This window comes from Notamacropus eugenii, chromosome 3, assembly GCF_028372415.1.
Source record: "Notamacropus eugenii isolate mMacEug1 chromosome 3, mMacEug1.pri_v2, whole genome shotgun sequence".
In the NCBI taxonomy this organism is placed as follows: Eukaryota; Metazoa; Chordata; class Mammalia; order Diprotodontia; family Macropodidae; genus Notamacropus; species Notamacropus eugenii.
This window is the reverse complement of record NC_092874.1, coordinates 110,289,160-110,304,468: the sequence shown is the minus strand read 5'-3', so window position 1 is coordinate 110,304,468 and position 15,309 is coordinate 110,289,160. Positions and strand designations below refer to the sequence as shown.

At 37.4% G+C, this 15,309-nt stretch overlaps 1 protein-coding gene across 7 annotated transcripts in view; it reads right to left on the bottom strand.

Annotated features, from left to right (window-relative positions):
• KIAA1549 (KIAA1549 ortholog) overlaps positions 1-15,309 on the bottom strand; it is a 161,715-nt gene that overhangs the window by 66,581 nt on the left and 79,825 nt on the right. For 6 of the 7 annotated variants that reach the window (XM_072652596.1, XM_072652595.1, XM_072652600.1 and 3 more), the window contains exons 7-9: positions 14,463-14,522; positions 11,122-11,267; positions 5,642-5,819 (exon numbers count right to left, since the gene is read on the bottom strand). In XM_072652596.1, coding sequence (XP_072508697.1) covers positions 5,642-5,819; positions 11,122-11,267; positions 14,463-14,522 — 384 coding nt within the window. The remainder of the gene's footprint in view (positions 1-5,641; positions 5,820-11,121; positions 11,268-14,462; positions 14,523-15,309) is intronic. The other variant, XM_072652597.1, reaches the window with a different exon arrangement.

Genomic DNA, 15,309 nt, shown 5'->3' with positions numbered 1-15,309 from the left:
GCTAAGGACTTTATGAGAAAGACAGATATCACAGAACATAGCGAGAAGATTCAAAAAATGGAAGATAATGTGAAATATCTTATTGGAAAAACAACTGACCTGGAAAATAGAATCAGGAGAGACAATGTAAAAATTCTGGGACTACCTGAAAACCATGATCAAAAGAAGAGCCTAGACATCATCTTCCATGAAATTATCAAGGAAAACTGCCCTGAGATTCTAGAACCAGAGGGCAAAATAAATATTCAAGGAATCCACAGAACACCGCATGAAAGAGATCCAAAAAGAGAAACTCCTAAGAACATTGTGGCCAAATTCCAGAATTCCCAGGTGAAAGAGAAAATATTGCAAGCAGCTAGAAAGAAACAATTCAAGTATTGTGGAAATACAATCAGGATAACACAAGATCTAGCACCCTCTACATTAAGGGATCGAAGGGAATGGAATAGGATATTCCAGAAGTCAAAGGAACTAGGACTAAAACCAAGAATCACCTACCCAGCAAAACTGAGTATAATACTTCAGGAGAAAAAATGGTCTTTCAATGAAATAGAGGATTTTCAAATTTTCTTGATGAAAAGACCAGAGCTGGAAAGAAAATTTGACTTTCTAACACAAGAATGAAGAGAACCATGAAAAGGTGAACAGCAAAGAGAAGTCATAAGGGACTTACTAAAGTTGAACTGTTTACATTCCTACATGGAAAGACAATATTTGTAACTCTTGAAACATTTCAGTATCTGGGTACTGGGTGGGAGTACATACACACACATGCACACACGCACACATACATAGAGACAGAGTGCACAGAGTGATTTGAAGAGGATGGGATCATATCTTCAAAAAAAAAAAATGAAATCAAGCAGTGAGAGAGAAATATTGGGAGGAGAAAAGGAGAAGTTGAATGGGGCAAATTATCTCTCATAAAAGAGGCAAGCAAAAGACTTATTAGTGGAGGGATAAAGAGGGGAGGCAAGAGAAAAACATGAGGTCTACTCTCATCACATTCCACGAAAGGAAAGAATAAAATGCACACTCATTTTGATAGGAAAACCTATCTCATAATACAGGAGAGTGGGGGACAGGGGCACAAGCAGGGTGGGGGGGAGGATGGAGGGGAGGGCATGGGGAGGAGAATGCAATCCGAGGCCGACACTCATGGGGAGGGAAAGGATCTTAAGAGAATAGAAGTAATGGGGGACAGGATAGGATGGAGGGAAATATAGTTAGTCCCATACAACACAACTAGTATGGAAATCATTTGCAAAACTACACAGATTGGCCTATATTGAATTGCTTGTCTTCCAAGGGGAAGGGGTGGAGAGGGAGGGAGTTAAAGAAGTTGGAACTCAAAGTGTTAGGATCAAATGTAATGTTCTTACCACTGGGAAATAAGAAATACAGGTTAAGGGATTAAGAAAGCTATCTGGCCCTACAGGACAAAAGAGAAGATGGAGACAAGGGCAGGGAGGGAGGATAGAGGAGAGAGCAGATTGGTCACAGGGGCAACTAGAATGCTTGGGTTTGGGGAGGGGGGGAGGGGATAAAAGGGGAGGAAATTTGTAACCCAAAATTTTGTGAAAATAAATGTTAAAAGTTAAATTAAAAAAAAAAAATCAAAAGCAAAAATCAAAAGTGCAAAAAAAAAAAAAAAAGAAATGATTTACTCAAGGTCACAGAGTTACAAGTCTCAGAAGGACCAGGTCTGCCTGATTCGAAGGCAAGCATCAGCATTCTGCCTGAGAGCAGAAATTGTCTTTTCCTTTCGTATCCTTAGCACTCAGCACAGTGTCTGACCCACAGTTGTTGTGTTCATCCTTCATTGCCGAAGAAGGTCATGACATCAGAGAAATGATGACATGACTTGCACTTGACTTTGTTTTGAGGGAGAGAGCGCTGTGTAAGGTCACCAGCCTCCCCTCTCCTCCAGAGCCATCTGAATCCAGTGACCAGATACTCATCAGGATGACTGGAGATGGGCCAGGATGCAATGGGAGTCCTTGGCCTTTTTAGGCTAGGCATCATGCTACCTTACCACCCACCTCTCAGGACCATTTTGAGGAAAAGTACTCTGTACCTCCAAGTACAAAGTATATCCAAGTATATATCAAGATATAAAGTGCTAGATAAATGTGAGCAATTATTACTTGAAAAAAATGTTTGATCTCTCACTACACATTCTAATAACAGACTATAGGAAACAGATGTAGAATAATAGGATATAAAGACAGCAGGGACCTTAAGAAACCCTCTAGTCCCATATCCCTCATTTTACATAAAGAAACTGGGGCAGAGAGAGTTCAAATGCCTTGATCAAGGTTACATGGTTAGCAAACAGCAGCGCCCAAATAAGAGACATGTTTTTGTTCTCATTCCCATGTTATGCTAGCAGACCACCTTGCCTACTAAATTTTCACAGAATGACCCATGCCATAATCGAGTATAACATAACTAAAAATGAATTTAAAATTGGTTGTTTACAGCTGAGTTTTGCCTTTTGAGATTAGAGGAACCAACAGTAATAACCACAACAGGCATCACAGGAAAGGTAAAGACAGATTTAAGATGGAACATGGATAACTCCATGACATCTAACTCTAACCTTCAGATAAGGACAAACTAAAAAACATCTATGGCTTCCCTGAATAACCTGAAGCCCATTTCAATATATTAATTTTAATTATTTTTTAATTTTAATTTGATAACTGATTAATTATTAAATTAAATTAATTAACTGACATACTCATTATCTTCATTTACCCAGTCAGACTCCTCTTAAGCTCTTAAAATCAGGTTTAGTTTCTATCTAATATTGTTTTAAAATATCAATGGGCAACCTTCTTTTAAACCAAATCCAATCCTATCCTTTCTAGTCTAATCTTAAACTATCCTGGCTTTCTTCCTAGCTCTTAGACAGCTCATTTATTAGAGTACTTTTCCTCAAAATGTATTTCTTACATCTCTTCTTCCTTTTCAACCCAGCTCTAAAAGTTGAACCCTTAGCTCTGTTCTTCTCCCTCTTTCCGTTTCCAGTTGTCCTGATGGATATCATGCCACTGGACCCAGATGGCTCAGGAGAAGAAAGTGAGGTTGGTGACTTTGCACAGCCTTCCGTCGCTCAAATCAAAGTCAACTGCAAGTCATGTCATCATCTTGATGTCATGGTCCTCTTTGAGAAAGAAGGAAAAACACAACCCCCTCAGAAAAATCATTCTCTCTCATGGCTTCAACTATCACCTCTCTTTGATAATGATCCTCAAATCTATACTTTTCTCTGCCTAAAATATCCTCCTCCCCAATTATCTATTTCCTACCTAGCAAACAAGGCCCAGGTCAAGTCCTTCTTTGTACTCTGACAATACTAGCCTGTGTATTTCCTAACTTCTATTTGTCTCTAATTCATGAGTATACAGTTATGAAATGTTCAGATCTCTCTTGTAACTGTGTCATACAGTTCAACATAATATTATATATCAGCATACCATGATACCCATTGCTACTTTATTTACCAACCGTTTTATGTGTGTATTCATTTTGTTTACCTACGCATAATGTAAATCCTTTGTGGGAAGGGAGATCTTACCCTTCTTGAGTACCTACCTCACAGTGGTTATCCTAGTGCTAATCACAACATAGGTACTCCAAAAATACTATGTGATGTCAGGCAAAATGTATTGTAAAAGAGAGTAGAGATCCAGGGGCAGGGAAAGCTAGAAGCATGAAATATGTGAATTTTTCTTTTCAAATACGGTTTCTTCTGAATAAAAAAAAAAAAAAGAAGGTGTATAAAAGTTGTGACAACATTAAACCCAGGTCAAAGGAATTGGATTCTACTCCTGCTGGTGACTTTAAGAAGAAAAGCCAGAGGCACAAAAAGCTCTTAACCCAGTTCTGTATCCTACTTTCCCTGAACTGCCTCCTTCCTGCCCTAGGCCTAGGGGCTAAGCTTCTCCATCTCTCTCTCTCCTCCTCTTCTCTCTCTCTCTCTCTCCCTCCCTCCCTCCTTCCATCGCTCCCTCTCTCTCTCTCTCTCTCTCTCTCCCTCTCTCTCTCTCTCTCTCTCTCTCTCTCTCTCTCTCTCTCTCTCTCTCTCTCCCCCACCCCCCCCCACTCCCTCTCCCAGTTCCAAAATAAGACCCGTCATGGCAATGGTACTTGTTTTTTGAAGTTTCTAAAGGAGTCCAGGTGAAGATGGGTGTAAAAGAAGGTGGACTATATGTTTAAAAGATGCTCATATCCTCTTATAATCAATCTTCTGATCGTGGAGTGTGGATAGTCAATAAAAGTTGAAGCAATCCCCATTCTCAGTATTTTTGCAATTAAGATAAATTTCTTATTTTAAAAAATCTATTTCATGAGTCATTAGGAAGTAGTCAAATCAAAGTATCTTATTATACTATATATTAAAAAACAGCCTTTTGAAATTATGACATCTTATGATATCCTACAGTTTTATCATGCTTTAAGATTCGTAAAGCATTTTATATGCTTTATTGCATGTGCTCATTTCTACCCCCTTCCCCACTCTGGAAATAGGATATACCTGAGCTTCAAAGAGACATTGAGAGCTAATTCATAGTTCACAAATATGTCAATTTCTAAAATTGTTTTGTAACATTATTATTTGCCCAAGTTTTTTTGAGCTTCCATTTATTATATTTTCTTAAATCTCTACATGTATATAATCCCTATATGGTAAGCATATAATTTATTTTACTATTAAAATTTCACTATTCTCTTGCTATATCTGTGTTCTATACTTCTTCCCAAATACTTTTTAAAAAGTCTGACCTTATTAAAGTATATATATATATAGATAGATAGATAGATGGATAGATAGATAGACAGACAGAAAGACAGACAGACGGACGGACGGACGGACGGACGGACGGACGGACGGACAGACAGACAGACAGACAGACATACAGATAGATAGATAGATAGATAGATAGATAGATAGATAGATAGATAGATAGATAGATAGATAGATAATGTGTGTATATATTTATATGTATTTCTATCCATATCATTTCCTGGATCATTCCTCTTCATTCCCAAATACTTAAGCTCTGAAATAAGAAGAGATACAGAGGGCAATTTTTACAAGAGGAGAGAAAAAGTTATCCTTACAAAAATAAACATCAAACTGGCTTTTGAAAAGAAAAAGCCCTCTGATTTTTATTTTGGACTTACAGGGAAAAAACCAAGCATATTCTGCTACCCATGTTTCACTCTTTCTCATATACAAAATTTGAAATGGAAAATTCTGGCAAAAGCAAATAGCAAAATACATTCATTTAAACAAAGAGACAAAATAATAGGAGATATGAAGAAATGTATACTTAAAAAATGTAAATGGTAATTTTCAATATGTACCTTGTAATTACTACTTAAAATAAAAATCAGATTCCTAATCAGAAATTTTCAAAATGAACAATGATAACTTCAACTACATGCAAATGTAGGCACACAAAACAGAAATTTAGGGAAATACAATATGTTTATAATATTACTTAAAAATGCATACTGACTTTTCAAAAACAAAAAGATGAAAGCAATCAGACACAGCTATAGGATTTTGTGCATACCTAAATAGAGACCTCTGCCTCCTGTTTACTACTGAGGCAACAAAGAGACTTACGCTGGGCAATTATGCCTTTGATGCGGTAGCCCATGATAATGGCGGCTCTCTGGATATCTATCCTGTTGATCATATCTGAAGACTTCGCCGCACTGAGCCTTTCTCCATCTTGATCTTCCACAAAATAGATTAGCTGAACTGGATAGTCATCACCTTCTAACCGTGAGACATTAACGACCTGAAAGACAGCAGACAAATATTGACATTTTTAAAACTCTAATTTCAGGGCGTTCTTTCTCTATCATCCCATACTCTAGTGAATAGTCTGTGTCTTCCAGTATTTAGTTTTGTACACTTCACGTTTATTTTGGCCAACTGAGTGGCACTCCTTAGGGCAGGGGCAGAACAAATAGGAAGTAACCTAGAAGCATAGGGCAGAAGAATACAGGAATTGTAAGGGATGATCCTTGGGAGCACATGACCATGAGACTCGTAGAATGTCAGAACCTGGAGGAACCTTCAAGATCCTCTATTTCTCTGGTTGATGAAATTGAATCCCAGAGAGTCACCTGCCTGAGTTTTACACAGCTAGCAAAGGGCAGATTTTAGACTCTAATCCACATTCTCTGATTCTAAGTCTAGTGCCCTTCCAACTCTACCATGGTGCCTTCCTTCATTCTTACATGTAAAAGCTTTAAGGAACAAGTACATGCTCACCCTTTTCATGCTATTCAAACTTTTCTAACGTCCCCTTCTTAGCTTTTGTCTTTCTGAATCTTTCATTTTTCAATTAATAAGCATTTATTTCTCTCTTTCCCATCCTACTCCCAATGTTAAAGTAGAACAAACCTTTTACAACAAATATGCCTAAGGGAAGCAAATTCTCCCATTGGTTCTGTCCAAAAATGTATGTCTCCTTGTGCACACTGAATCCATCATTTCTCGTCACTAGGCACATAGCACAGAACATCAATAGCCTTTGCCTTTCCAAAGAGAAGACTCCTTATTCTCTTAGGCTATCCTCATACATCAGCACCCTCATCCTTCGGATCATACTAGTCACCTTTCCATCTCTGTAATAGCTTTCATATCTTTTTGGAGGTTCGTTGACCAGAACTTTCCACAAGGAGAGAGGCATACCACAGGATATGGATATGTGTGTATGTGTATGTATATGTGTGTGTGTGTGTGTGTACGCCCACACATATATGTGCCTATATAGCGTGACTCTATGTAAGAGTCATTGTCTTATTTTCCATTTTATTTCTCCCATTCTTCTTCATAATGATCAGTATTGACCTTTCAAGCTATTACATCACATTGGGAACAATCTACAATTCTTCTTGGGTCTTTCTACTGGGTTATGACCTTCATACAAAGGCTGGAATCTTAACCATGGGTATACTTGCTGTCATTAAAACTCATCCATCACTCTTTTCTTCACGAGCCCCAGTTCATTTGAAGGTGAACTCTCTTCAGTATCTTGGCTCTTCCTTCATTGCCTTAAAAAGTTGACTTAGTGTCACCAAACTTGGATTTTCATTGTGGACTCACTTCTCCAGATCACTTAAAAAGCTACTGTCTAATATTAATCCTACTGCAGCTAGGTGGTGCAGTAGATAAGAGTGTCAGGTCTGGAGTCTGGAAGACTCCTCTTCCTGAATTCAATTCTGGCCTCAAACACTTAATAGCTGTGTGACCCTGGGTAAGTCACTTTACCCTGCTTGCATCACCTAGAGAATATCCATTTACTCCTGACCCATATTTCTTCTCCTTACTTAAACTAATACTCCATCCACATTTTTAAAAGATTCCCTTTTTTTTCCAATGGAGGTGAAAGGAAGATAAAGATGGGATAGCAAAAGAAGAAAAGAGGGTCACTGAGGCAAGGGTTTTTTTGGTATGTTTGTTTTTTGAATAATTTTAATTTTCAAAATATATTATTAATGAACAAAAATCTATTTTCTCTTCTTCACCCCACTTCCTATCATGGGGGAAAAAGAACAAAACTCTAAGAGGAATTTTTTTTTAATGCAGAAAAGAAAACTGAAGGAATGTCAGAAAGAAGGACAAAGAAGCAAGACAACTTTGGAAGTTATAAGCTAAATAAGTTATAAGCTAAAAAGTTATAAAAAGTTATGTTATAAAGTTAAATGTACTTAGAAATAAAAGCAAGCTATACTTAATAGAGATCTACAATTGCATGTATAATCTTTTTCTGTTCTACATATAAGGAAAGGTCCCCTTTATTTAATGATTAGGTTCACAATTAAACATTTACATTTTTTTTTTCAGTTTAAGAGAAGGTCCTTTAATCCAATTATAACTCAATTTTGATAACATCCTTTTTAAAAACTGGTTAAAGATTTTCCAAAAATCAAAGTCAAAGATATACCTTGCTTCCCGTGATTACAAGCTTAGAGCTATTCCTCTCTCCTTCTGCCTCCCACCCCCAACCCCGCAAAGGACTGGCTAATAAATTAGCCAGATATGATTTCTAATTATAGAAACTCTGTTGACTTTTCTCTATTGAGGTATTTTGGTCTAAATATTCAGCTATTCTATTTTTTATTACAGACTATGTCAGTGTAGATTCACTAATCTGTATTTCTCTGAATCCCTTCTGAATTCTTCTATATAAGGAGAATATTTGCAGTCTAACAGTCCTCCAATATATTGTTTATTTGCAATGGTTAGTTATACATTTTGGCTAAAGGCCTTCCCCCACCAGGACCTCTGATTTCATTTCCAAACTACTTTAAATTTTTGAATGGATGCCATCCAGTCCTGGTAATTTATCTATATTTACTTTGTCTATCTGGCTTAGTACATCGTAAGAATTGAATGTTATTTGATCTAATACCTTCAGGTTGTCCATTTTCAAGTGATAATTTATACTCCCTAATAGATTCCTCAGGGACGACCCAAGCAGAGAATTCAATTATTTCTTTTTCATTATTGAATATTTTCTTTGTTCCATCCAAAAATATTTCAAAATTTTCTAAGTATTCTTTTCTTATTATTTAAAAAGCCCCTTTTTGTGAGATTTCATGGTTCCTTACAAGGTCCTCATGGAAGCATTTAAATTTAAATTTATACTTAGCCTGACATACCTTTCCCCCCACTGGTATAAATTTTCAATACTTAGAAAAAAGATGCTCTTTTTTTCCTGAAATAATCTCTTTGACTCTGATGCTTAGCCATGCAGAAGATAATTAGGAGTGGCTAATATTCTTATCCCTAGCATATCTCTTTCCTGAATTTCTAATAATGTATTTTGAAATAATTTCCAGTATTCTTATGGGTGATTTTTATAAACTCTTCCTTTCAATTTTTTCCTACCTAATGTCTGAATTTTAGGATCCTCATCTATTCAACATTCTCAATGTGAAATCACTGGGTTTCTGAGCTCCAAAGAGCATTGTACAACCATTCATTCTTCAAAAGAATATATTGGCTTAGAAATGAACAGTCTGGAAGCACCATAGGTGGCGAATACAGGGAATCAAAAAGTCGTTCCATGGCTATATTTTCAAAGCCAGGGAAATGCCACATTTATCCTGAGAGGATAAATGAGCAAAAAAAAAAAAAATCCTTTTTTTTTTCCCTTTTCCTTTCAAAAATTCAGGCTGCAGCATGGTCACTGAGTTCCAACTCTACCATAATTCACATGGCTTGGGAACACCACTTCAAGAGAGCCCATATATGCAGTCCATTAGTTATAAAGCGAACACAAGTAAAAGACTAGAATGTGGGATAATACTATAGTGACAGCTGAGGAAACAGAATTTAGGAAGGGGAGTCTAATTCTTGTCTTGTTCATACTACATCAATGTTCTATTCTCTATATGAGCAAACAACTTTACACACACCTCAGTGTGTTCCTGAAGGCATCATCCTGTTAATCCTGTAAATCCCCTAAAATTTAGAGTGATGATCCTGAGCCATCATTAATGGGTTAAGTAATCAGTTAGTGAAGGGAGGAAACTGTACAATATATTTTAGAAAAACTTCCATTTAAAATGCTTAAGGTGATTTAAAAAAAGGTTTTGGCACAAAGAGAGAAGCTTCAATTATCTGAGAAATTCATCGTTCCTATCTATACATTACTCAAAGGATGATTCTTGCACTCCATAATTCTCTGAGTTTTATCCTTGGATGAACTGAGCCTGCCTCAGAGCTTCCACCTAACTGACCCCTCTAGCCTTGACTTCTATCACAGTTTCAGTCCCATTTCTTTAGATGACTACAAAGCATATTCTTTGGGATGAGCTATAGTCACCTTAAAATAATATGCTCCAAGTTCTATAGCTTCCTTGGTCTGTGTCTCTGAGTAATGCTTTTGGGGGTTCAGTTTCCTTATCTGCAAAATCGAGGTGGTAAGATCAGAGCATCACTAAAGTCTCCCAACCTCAGCACTAAGCGACCCCTATCTCCAAAACCACTACAGGACCCTCCTTTTGGAACTATTCTTTCCCAAACTCACCAGCAGCCTTCTGCTCTCATTCATTTTATCATTCTAGTAACCCACACTCGGATAACATCCCAGCTCCGAAACCGCTCTTTCCTTCTCTCTCAGCTTCATTCTACTACTTCCTTGTGTCAGATGGTTGTTCACTCATTTTTCAGTTGTGTCTGACTCTTTGTGACCCCATTTGGGGTTTTCTTGGAAAAGACACTAGAATCGCTTGTCATTTTACAAATGAGGAAACTGAGGCAAACCAGGTTAAGTGACTTGCTCAAAGTCTCACAGCTAGTAAGTATCTGAGGCCAGGTTTGAACTCAGGAAGATGAGTCTTTCTGATGTCAGGCCAGGCACTCTATCCACTGTACCACCTAGTGGCCCTTTATGTCAGATAGTTAAAAATTTAAAAGTAATCGGTAAGATAGGGATGACTTATTAATAGTACCAACTATTCCAAGGGCATGGCATTTAAAAAGATGTCACATGTGTCCAAATTAATTTCTTTTTAAAATTATCTTTATAAATTTACAAGAATCAATCAAATCATAACTGGTAAGACTGTAACGAAGTGCAAATTTCAAAATCAAGCAGCATAGGGGAGATACTTTTCAAGAGGAATGGGTCGGAGTTTTAGTTATTCTAATTTCCTAAGGTTCTTTCCAGATCTATGACTATCACATAAGTAACACTAATCCATAATGTTTTGTATTCCAGACATTAAAGCACATTTTTATAATTTTAAAAAAAGGTTGTTTGAAAAATGAAGTTGCCTTAAACTCAAAGTCATCTCATATTAAGGTCAATAAATTTTTTTTTTTGCATTTCCGTAAAAGGGATAATACCATACATGGCACAAAAATCAATCTCAATTATAACAACTGTCAAGATAAACTGAAACAATGACATTTTTAATTGTTATAATTTATCTCCAACAGCAACCAGCTAAATAAAAGACTTCTCATGCCATCCCCTATTTGCAATGCAACACCATACCACAAAACAAAATTTATTTTCTAGATTATGTCATTTCATTTCTGTCCCTTTGCCACTCCCACCCTCACTTTAATTTAAGTACCTGCACCACATTGCTTCCTGCAAAGGTGGCTCGTCTCCATACCCGTCTTCTGGTTAAAGATTCACTGAGCAAACGGGCCAGCTTCCGTTCCATTTCAGCTTGAAACACTTCATTCTGTAGCTGCCTCTCGAAGACACCCAGGAGAACTAAGGTTAAAAGAGAATGCAAAGTGGTCCTGTCTGTTAACCCAGGAGAAGGTAAAGTAGCTGAACCACAGAACGGAAGGAGGTGGGTAGGGTAGGCTGTGCCAGCTAACAGCCAGGAGATTTAAGTGGGAGCTACATGCAATCTTCTTCTGGTACACATGAACCTGCCCTTTTCTGATACTGCGGATACTGAGCAACATAAGAGAGACAACAGGAAGGACCCAGGTAGGATGCTTCACACAGCTGGGGCTGGTCGTGCAGTGTTTTTCCTCTCCTCTGCTGAGGGGTCAATCTCCTCAGGGAAGGCAGTCAGGGTAGCCCCCATTGTGCATATCTGCACAATACTGGGCAGTTCAGTTCTGGGTCATGCCCATCTGGTGAACTAGAGTTGGGGCACAGCCACATGGCAAAAAAAAGTCTGTGATGAAGCTGTAATTTCGATTCAGGAATGGGCACCGTATCTAAGTCGTCTGAGATTCTCCCCTTTTTTCTTAAGTTCATGTCTAATAGGGCAACCAATGGGACACCAGCATAAATTGGAAAAGAAGGAGGAAAAACAACAAGAGAACTTAGTACTACTGATTAATTGCCTGTGCCTGAGAAGAGACTAACAGAGAACCTGGACTATATTTCTAAAAATCCAAAAGAAATGCATGGTGGGCAGAGGATAGCAAGAACCAGTTTAACATGCACCTTGTGGGCTTTAAGAATCATAAAGACAGGAGAATAGTGATGGAGAGAAGTAAATTAAATGAAATTCTATGAGTATTTTTCTATTGGGCAAAAACAACCAAGAGTTTCCAGTCCATTCCCATGAACTGGACATCATTTCAATTTCATGGCTATTTAAGGTAGATGGGACAATAACAATGGATGATGGAGAAAATGCAGAACTACTGAATTCTTATTTTTCTCCTTTTTTCTCTAAGAAGAAAAATCATTTTTGGACTGTAAAACAAAGAAAGAAAATGGTTAACAGAGAGTGTTAACAACTATATTAATTTCCTCACTCAAAAAAAGTGAGATGTTAAGAGAGAACCTCACTGCTGTCCTCAAAGCACCAAGTCTAGAAGAGCTACTATTTAATACTCAGGCTACAGAAAAACAAACAAACAAAAAAACTGTCCAATATGATTTCTGAGCTGCTAACTGTTATTTTTGAAAAAAACAATGGAAAAAAAGAAATAAAGCCACGGGATAAACAAAGGCTGTACAATTATTTTTTTTAAAGGAAGATAATATAGTCTTTAATCATAACCAGTAAGCTTGATTTCACTTCTCAGCAAAATCTTCAAATATATTATTAAAGGGGTCATTCATGAGCATTTATAATTTTTAGTGTTAAATTTTGCTTTTATATAGTACATGAGTTTCAATAAACTCACAACTAAACTCTTTACCAAGTACAATCCCAAAAGAGTTAAGCAAAAGAATACAGAATAGTAAAGATCAGAAAATTCTTAAGGGAGGATATGGTATACCTAGATTTTAGTAAAGCATTCAACAAAGTCTCTCATGCTGTCTTTGAGGACAAGATAGACATATGAACTAGTTACATTATAGCTAGGGATTGAAAGGAGGTTCAGACACCAAATATGAATAGATCAATATGAGGCCTTTAATGCAAGGGCCCTCAAATTTGTCCTTGGTTCTGTGCTGTTCAACCTTTTAAAATATCATGTGGATACAATCATAGGTGACATGCTTATCAAGTCTATCAATAACACAAAAACAGAAAAAATAGAGAGTATATATATTGAATGATGAAAGTAGGCTGATGTAATGAACCTAATCAGATAGGATTTCACTAGGATGAATATAATATCCTATACTAGCAAAAAAAAAAAAAAGTCCAAGAAAGGGGAGACATGGCAAGACAATTTAGTCTTTGGGGCAAAAAAGATATGGGAATTTTAGTGGACTGAAAGCTCAAATTAGTCAACAGTGTGGTGTATCAAATAAAAGCACTATTTGAATTTTAAGCACAGTGTCCACAATGAGAGAGACAATATTCCTACTACATTATGCTCAGGCCACAGCTAAAGTACTGTGTTTGATTCTGAGTGCCATATGTTAGGAAGAACAAATGAGAAGGTGACCTGGATGGTGAGGTACGAAGAACATGCCAGATAAAGACTGGCAGAAAGAACTTAGGACAAGGAAACACTAAAAGATATAGGAGAGCTGACAAAAATGTCAGGTGGAAGAGGGATCAGACCACTTCGGCTTCAATAGCTGGATTTTTCAGGGACACAAATTTTAGACCAATGTATGGTGAAAAAAATTTTTTGTTACAATAAGAACTATCCAAAAGTACAATGGATTGTTTGAGGATAAAGTGAGTTCCCTATCCCTGGTATCCTTCAAGCTGAGTTTGGATGACCACTCATCACCAATGCTAGAAAGGAGATTCCTATTTAGGTACAGTTTAGAGCAAATATCTTCTCAGGATTTAGTGGTTCTTTGTTAACTAAGTTTATTCAGACTTTTACAAACCAATCTGAGAAGCAAGTAGTCATCTTTAATTCATGGCTTTTAGAAAAGGTTCTATTTAACAAGACAAACAGAATGCCCATCTTTTCCCCACAACTGGATGTCTACGTGATCCACTGCCAGTTGGCATGGAACTGCAGGTTAACTTTTATTAAAGTGTCTTATCTCTTTGTTCACTGTCTGACTCAAGCCAGGAAGCCTCTTATCTGCTGTTTATACTGACTGCTGGAGTCCTCAGGACTGGGGAGAAATATACACCTGTAGGGCAATAAATCTAAATGTATACTACAAGAACCACTCTAAATGTGTTTTATGGATACACCTAAATCATGCCCCCCTTTTTTTCTCGACCAGATCTGTTAATCCACTGATGTGATATAAGGAACTCCCACCAAGTAAACTCTCTCATCCAATGCAGGTCAACATTGATCAGCATCATTCAGCAGTCAATCAGAGGGGGAAAGAAATTCATGCAGGAGTATATATCTGAGCAAGTTTTTTTCTGTCTCAGAGGCTATTTATTATGCCACACACTTTCTAAATAATTCTTCTCAGGAAAAGTGTAGAGAAAACCAGTTCATAGGCATCTTTATCTTCAACTGATTTGGGCCACAAAATTAACATCTCCCCATAAATTCTGCTCCTGATTTTAGTAAACGGATAATTTTAGAGTCCTCAAAGTATCAGGAAGGCTATACATACCTGTTCTTACCCAAGATGACTTCATCAGCTGAGATAAATTGAGTTGTGGATATTGGAAGGCTGTAAATAAAAGAGAGAGAGTTGGAGGGGAAGAATATCTGTGTGTGTGTGTGTGTGTGTGTGTGTGTGTGTGTGTGTGTGTGTGTGTGTGTGTGTGTATGAGAGAGAGACAGAGAGAGAGAGAAAGAGAGAGAGAGAGAGAGAGAGAGAGAGAATGTGTGTGTTTGCAGCAGACAGGAAGGCTAGATACTGCTTAAAAGTCATAATATATCTCAACCACATGTTTTTCTTATCTTCAAAGTGCTAGGACAAAAGGATAACTTGGTGTACTCATAGACTGTAAACAAATTCAGAGTACAATAGCTTCAAGGAGAAAGCACGTCTTCTCTGATTGAGGGGGAGGGGAAGCAGTGAAGTAGAAGGAGATTCAAAGGATCAGAGATTTAAAGGCCAAAGGGAGTTTGGAGGCCATCCTCTGACCCTCTCTCATTTTGCAGATAAGGAAACTGAGCTCATTAGAGGCTAAGTGGCCTCTCTAAGGTCACAGGGGTAGTAACTGCCAGAGGCAGGATTTGAATCTACTTCCTATGACTCCAAATCCAGGGCTCCTTCCATTGTACCATACTGCCTCTCAATTCAGATGTGCCAAGAAACGTCCCTGATAACAATTTTTCTTCTAAGAAAGTAAGGCAAGCAGGACAATGAATAGACTCCAAACCATGTCATACAAAGAATATTTGAAATAACTGAGGATATTTAGATGGACAAAAAGAAAACAGGAAAAACATAACTGCTCTCCACACATTTGGCCCTGGAAGGCAAAACTAGGAACAACGAACAGAATATA